Raw genomic sequence first — 5727 nt, 5'->3', positions numbered from 1 at the left:
TTTCAAAGGCAACTATATACACAATTATACTTTGTATGGTAAGGCCATCTATAAGCATATTTAAGTATTAAACAATTATACACAACAATTAACTTCTTACTATTAAGGGGAAGATTCTAAACAATGAGCATATTTAAGTATTAAACAATTGAGTTTTGTGTTTAAACTAAAATAAAGTATATAACCTTGGAATCTTGGATATCTAGTAGTGTCTTTCTTTATGCATTGGCTATTGAGCATGTTTCTGGTGATTTTAAAAGGCTAATTAAGAATGGAGGTTTGAAAAATGTGATTCACTTAAGAATGGAGGTTTATGCAAAGAAAACACATGACATTATTTAACTATTGGAAAAATGTGATTTTTTTTCCCCCATTAGCACTTTCCAACATAAAGCAAATGGAGTACACATGGTTTATGCAAAAAGAGTTGAATAAAATGTCATTATGTGCTACCTTCCTTAAAACATTTTGAAATTATAGGCATATAACACTTAAATGATGCTAGTATACCTCCCACTGCCACTCCACAAATGTGCCTTAGTGTTTGCTTCAGCTGCATTACATTCTGCAGAGATTATGTCCCAAATCCACATAAGTGAATGCTGCCATATATCCGAGTCTCTGTTTCAGCTGCAGTATATTCTGATTTATGGATTTTAAACATTGTTGTGAACTATTTGTCAAAATTTGTGGCTTATAGTTGTTTGAATATATTTGTAAATAGGTGTAAATGACAGTTGGTAGTGGTGAGTGTTCTGATTATGTTCAACAAATGGAGGAGATGGTGGAGTATGATGAATTAATGGATGAGATAGTGGAGTATGATCGACAAATGGATGAGATTATTGTAGAGGGGAATGGTGACAGTGGAGGTTATGATACTCCAGATGAGAAGGAGCAGAACAATGATGTTCAGAACATGGTGAACATGGACTGTGTTAGGGTGGATCCCCCTGAGGTGGGAATGATTTTTAATTCATGGCAAGAAACTGAGGTTTTTTACAATGCATATGGGAAGCAAGAAGGATTTGGGGTAGTTCTTGCTCAAAGTGCTTATAAGTGGGTAGACGGAGTGAAGGTAAAACGTGCCACAACCTGGAAATGTGACTGTGCTGGTAAACCAGATTCTAGAAGGAGGGTTGGAGGAAAGAGAGTATCAAGGGAGTTAGAAGGTGAACCTGTGGCAACCAAAAAGTCAAAAAAATGCGGTTGTGGTGCAAAGGTGTATGCAGGGCTGTTGGAGAATGGAAGATGGGAGCTGAAGAATGTTGTTTTGCAGCATACTAACCATAATCCCACCCCATCTAAGGCTATGTTTGTGGCAAAGTACAGGTTGGATGAGTTGGAGAAAATGCCATATGTTAAGCGTAGGCTTCAATTTGGTGATGATGTTGGTATTAACACTTCAACAATGCATAATATGATTGCTGCCGAGAGGAATGGCTTAGAAAATATGCCATTCACTAAGAGGGACTTGCACAATTTGAGGGCTAGGGAGAAGAAATTGAAATTCAAAGATGGGGATGCCAATGCAATGATGAGTTATTTTAAAATGATGCAAAACAACAACAAGAATTTTTATCACATGCAGCGGTTGGATCAGAATGGGGTACTGCAGGATGTTTTATGAGTAGACCCTAGGAGCCAGGCTGCATTTGATGATTTTGGTGACGTCGTGTGTTTCGATACGACCTTCCTTACAAATAAATATAATTTACCGTTTGCCAATTTTGTTGGTGTTAACCATCATGGGCAGACTACATTGCTTGGTTGTGCACTAATATCGCGGGAAACCACTGAAACCTTCAAGTGAGTTATAACTTTGTGAATCATTTACCTTTGCAAATATATGTCCTGCTGTTGTACTCTTTATAAGTCTTGCTTGCTGCTGTTATGCTGTTTACATATGCTACTTATGTGTAATGTTTAATTTGATATGTTAGGTGGGTGTTTTCAACTTGGTTAGATGCAGTTGGGGGAACTCCTCCCATGGCTATTCTGACAGATCAAGACCCAGCCATGCGAAAAGCGTTGAAAGCTGTTATGCCGCAAACTAGGCACAGATGGTGTCTTTGGCATATCACTGACAAATTTGGTTCTAAGTTAGGGAAGTGTAAAGGGTATTCAGATTTCAAAGAGGTGCTAAAAAATATCATTTATGATAGTTTGAGTATGGAAGAATTTGATTTGAGGTGGAAGGAGTTTATAGCCACCTATAACTTGGAGAGTAACATGTGGCTTGCTGTTTTGTATTCTGAGCGGGAAATGTGGATACCAGCTGCCATGAAGCACATGTTTTGGGCTGGAATGAAGACCACCCAAAGGTCAGAAAGTATTCACAATTTTTTTGATGAATTTTTTGACCGTAATACCGGACTGTGTGACTTTGCTGAGAAATATGTGAGGGCCATGGAGCATCGAAGGGAAGCAGAGAGGTTGGAAGATGGTAATTCGGCATTGTATCTTCGGGGATTAATAAAAGATTTCAAGATTGAAGAGACGTACAGGAATGTGTACACAGATGCAAAATTCATGGAGGTGCAACGAGAGTGTAAGAGAATGTTGTATTGCAATTCCACTAGCTTGCAACATCTTGGGGATGGCTGCTATGAGCACCTAATTAAAGACAGAATTTATGTTTGGAATGAATTTGAAAAAAAAGAAAAGCCTGTGGCAAAGTGGCGAGTTTACCGGGTTTTGTACAATGCAATAAGTGAGGAAGTTGAATGTGAATGCAAGATGTTCGAATGCAATGGAATTCTTTGTAGGCATTGCATCAATGCTCTAGAAATACAGCAAGTGCCTAACGTCCCGCAGAAGTACATCTTGGATAGGTGGCGTAAAGATATATACCGCAAGCATACTAGAGTCAAAGTTGCGTACCATGACATATCTAAGACTGCGGATGTACTCCGATTTGACAAGATGAACTTTGTATTTGAGGCCATTTCATATCTTGCAAGTGAGAAGGACGAAGCTTTTGCCATGGTCATTGCAGGCTTACGAGACTTAGAGCTGAAGGTTAAGGAGATTGTGAAACCTGCACTTCCCTTGAGCAGTGTTGGGGAAGCCATGACAGATTACACTCCCCAGAGCAGAAACATGGCAATTGCATGCCCCACTGTATTCGCCACTCCTTCTTCTGTGGGTAAGAGCGTCATAGGGGGTTATGGTGGTGCGGGAACTGATGTCCTTGATCTTACGGTTGCGGATGAATCACAGCAAAGTGGTCTTGGAGATGGCATTAAGGATCCACCTTCAAATAGGGGTCCTGGTTGTGTTAGAGCTTCAAGGTTTATGACCACTTTTGAAGAAGTGTGTAGACAAAAGGAGGCAAGGAGGAAATACTATGAAGAAAAGCAACGTCGAAAAGATAGAGCTAAGAAAAAGGATGACATTGTACAGTTGACCGATGAAGCTGTTGCAAGGCAGATAGACTTCGATGATCACAGCTTGGGACAGCAACAGGTATAAGTGCTGGTATATTGAATCACTTCATTTGTAGTTAACAACTTCTGTTATGAATAATTCTGAGCTTTGATTTCATACCCTTTTGTATTTTTAGTTCAGTGAAGACACTGTTGGGAATCAATTGAACCAACAAGATCTGGATGCTATGTATGGTGATGATGAGCTCATCCAACGTAATGGGGTTCATTGGGGTTGAATGTCCTAGGAGTAGTATGATGAATTGGGCAATTCGATTGTTGTAGTAGTACTTAAATACGTAAATTTTAACTTTGGGCTTTTGATTTGGCCCTTTGATTTGCTGTAGGGCTACTGTATTTTTTACATATGCTGATTCCTCTTTTAGTTGAATAGTTTGTATAATAAGTGTTTGGGCTTTTGGATTGGGCTGTAGTAGTAGTATTCACATATTATTTTGTTTTCTTAACCTATTGTCTAATCAAATGTGGTGTAAATTTTATTTTGAATTTATGCATTATGTATTTGGGCCTTATGGATTTTGGGGCCCTTTGAATTTAGTTTAATGCTCTATTTTGAAAAGATGATTTAGGTTAATATACATTTAGTTACGGTTTTGAATTTAGGCTAATATGCTACTTTGAATTTACTTTCGGATTTTTTAAAAGATGATTTAGCACTTGCTACTAGTCGACTTCGAGTAGCTTGCGATTTGTCTCACATCATAAGTACCACCCTTAATATATTCTTTTGGTTTTTTTAACTCGCATTGGAATAAGTAACAACTACCAAACGATTTAGAGGTTGGACTAAGCTATATTCTTTTGGTTTTTTTAGCACTATATATATATATATACATATATATATATATATATATATATATATATATATATATATATATATATATATATATATATATATATATACATATATACATATATATATATATATATATATATATACATATATATATATATACATATATATACATATATATATATATATATATATATATATATATATATATATATATATATATATATATATACATATATATATATATATATATATATATATATATATATTCATAATATGAGAACATAATTTAACAAAATTAAATATAATACACACAACTTATAACATAATTTAAATTAAACATAATTAAATCCACAACATACGAATACTAAAGACATACAAATTGTTCACCAACACCTACGAGCCGAATAAAAGATTACAACCCAAATTAATAATTGTTCTTATTAAAAACGTTGTTCATACGAAATAGTAAATTAAACATGACGACATAATTTGCCTTTCATAGCTTAGCCCCTTGCAACCCGAACTCTACTCCTCCTCATCCGTTCCAGCCATACCTTCACCAGCAGTTCCCGACGAGGCGGCCCCACCTTCAACCTTCACCTGCAACACATAAGGGTTTTCATTACATTTGATGAATGCTTTAATAACTAATATATACAACTAACTTACTAAATTTACTAATAACAATGTAATTGCTCAAACTTACTTTGACTGAACCCACAGCAAGCAAATCGCAAGTTCCCCCACAGTTGAACATTGTTTCACAGTCGACCAGATTTGTATCCCACAAAACAATAACACCTGATGCTAGCCCTCCTCCTGGGAGACAAGCCTCTTCAAAATTGCAGTTCATGAATTTTTGGGAGAGACGTGTCCAATTCTTCATGGTTGCTCGGGTCTCAAGGAGTATTATAACTCCGGGTTCGTGTTTCTCAACCAATGCTTGGAAATTTTGCATGAAAGATGGTCTACAGACATCCCTAACATTCCATACGACTATTGGAGTTCCTATGGGCAGGGAGGGACAATCTTTTTCAATTGTTGGTGTTAACCTCGTACCATAAAATCTAGACGCAGGGGCCTCATCAACAAGGTGGCTAGTGAGAATGGCAAAATCAACAGTGGTAAACATTCCATGGACATGGTAAACAACAAGTGCATCACTTCCAAAACCTATTTTTAACTCAGTGGGATTTGGTTTTGTGAGGCGAAAAATTGGACATTTCAAATTCACAACAGGTAAAGGGTCAACGATCTTTTTCAGAATGGGTGGAACAACCTTAGACACAGTCTCCATTTTAGAGTAATCAAAAGACTTAAGCTTTGAATCAAAAGTGGAAGGATCTGAGATAATACCGTCCATGTCATAATAGTTGGGAAGGTGAGCCGGACGCATGGTTCCATCCTCCTTGATCATCTGGAGGCCATGGTAACAGTCAGGCCACGGTTTCAAAGGATCACCTATCAAAGCCCTTACGTCGT

At 37.0% G+C, this 5727-nt stretch overlaps 1 protein-coding gene across 1 annotated transcript; it reads left to right on the top strand.

Annotated features, from left to right (window-relative positions):
• Positions 1–730: 730 nt before the first annotated feature.
• On the top strand, positions 731–3667 carry LOC145629388 (protein FAR1-RELATED SEQUENCE 6-like). The gene is made up of 4 exons (XM_081681988.1): positions 731–1609; positions 1757–1809; positions 1944–3468; positions 3566–3667. Exons 1-4 carry the CDS (start codon positions 731–733, stop codon positions 3665–3667), a joined length of 2559 nt encoding a protein of 852 aa, XP_081538114.1.
• The last annotated feature ends 2060 nt before the right edge of the window (positions 3668–5727 follow it).

Source organism: Chenopodium album, chromosome 1 (assembly GCF_948465745.1).
Source record: "Chenopodium album chromosome 1, dcCheAlbu1.1, whole genome shotgun sequence".
NCBI lineage: Eukaryota > Viridiplantae > Streptophyta > Magnoliopsida > Caryophyllales > Amaranthaceae > Chenopodium > Chenopodium album.
The sequence above is the reverse complement of the archived record's forward strand: the minus strand, read 5'-3'. Positions and strand labels throughout refer to the sequence as shown.

Coding starts and splice junctions, on each gene's coding strand:
- LOC145629388 (XM_081681988.1), top strand. CDS start 731: ATGACAGTTGGTAGTGGTGAGTGTTCTGATTATGTTCAACAAATGGAG. Junction 1,610..1,756: donor AGCGGTTGGATCAGAATGGG/GTACTGCAGGAT, acceptor CATCATGGGCAG/ACTACATTGCTTGGTTGTGC. Junction 1,810..1,943: donor GAAACCACTGAAACCTTCAA/GTGAGTTATAAC, acceptor TTGATATGTTAG/GTGGGTGTTTTCAACTTGGT.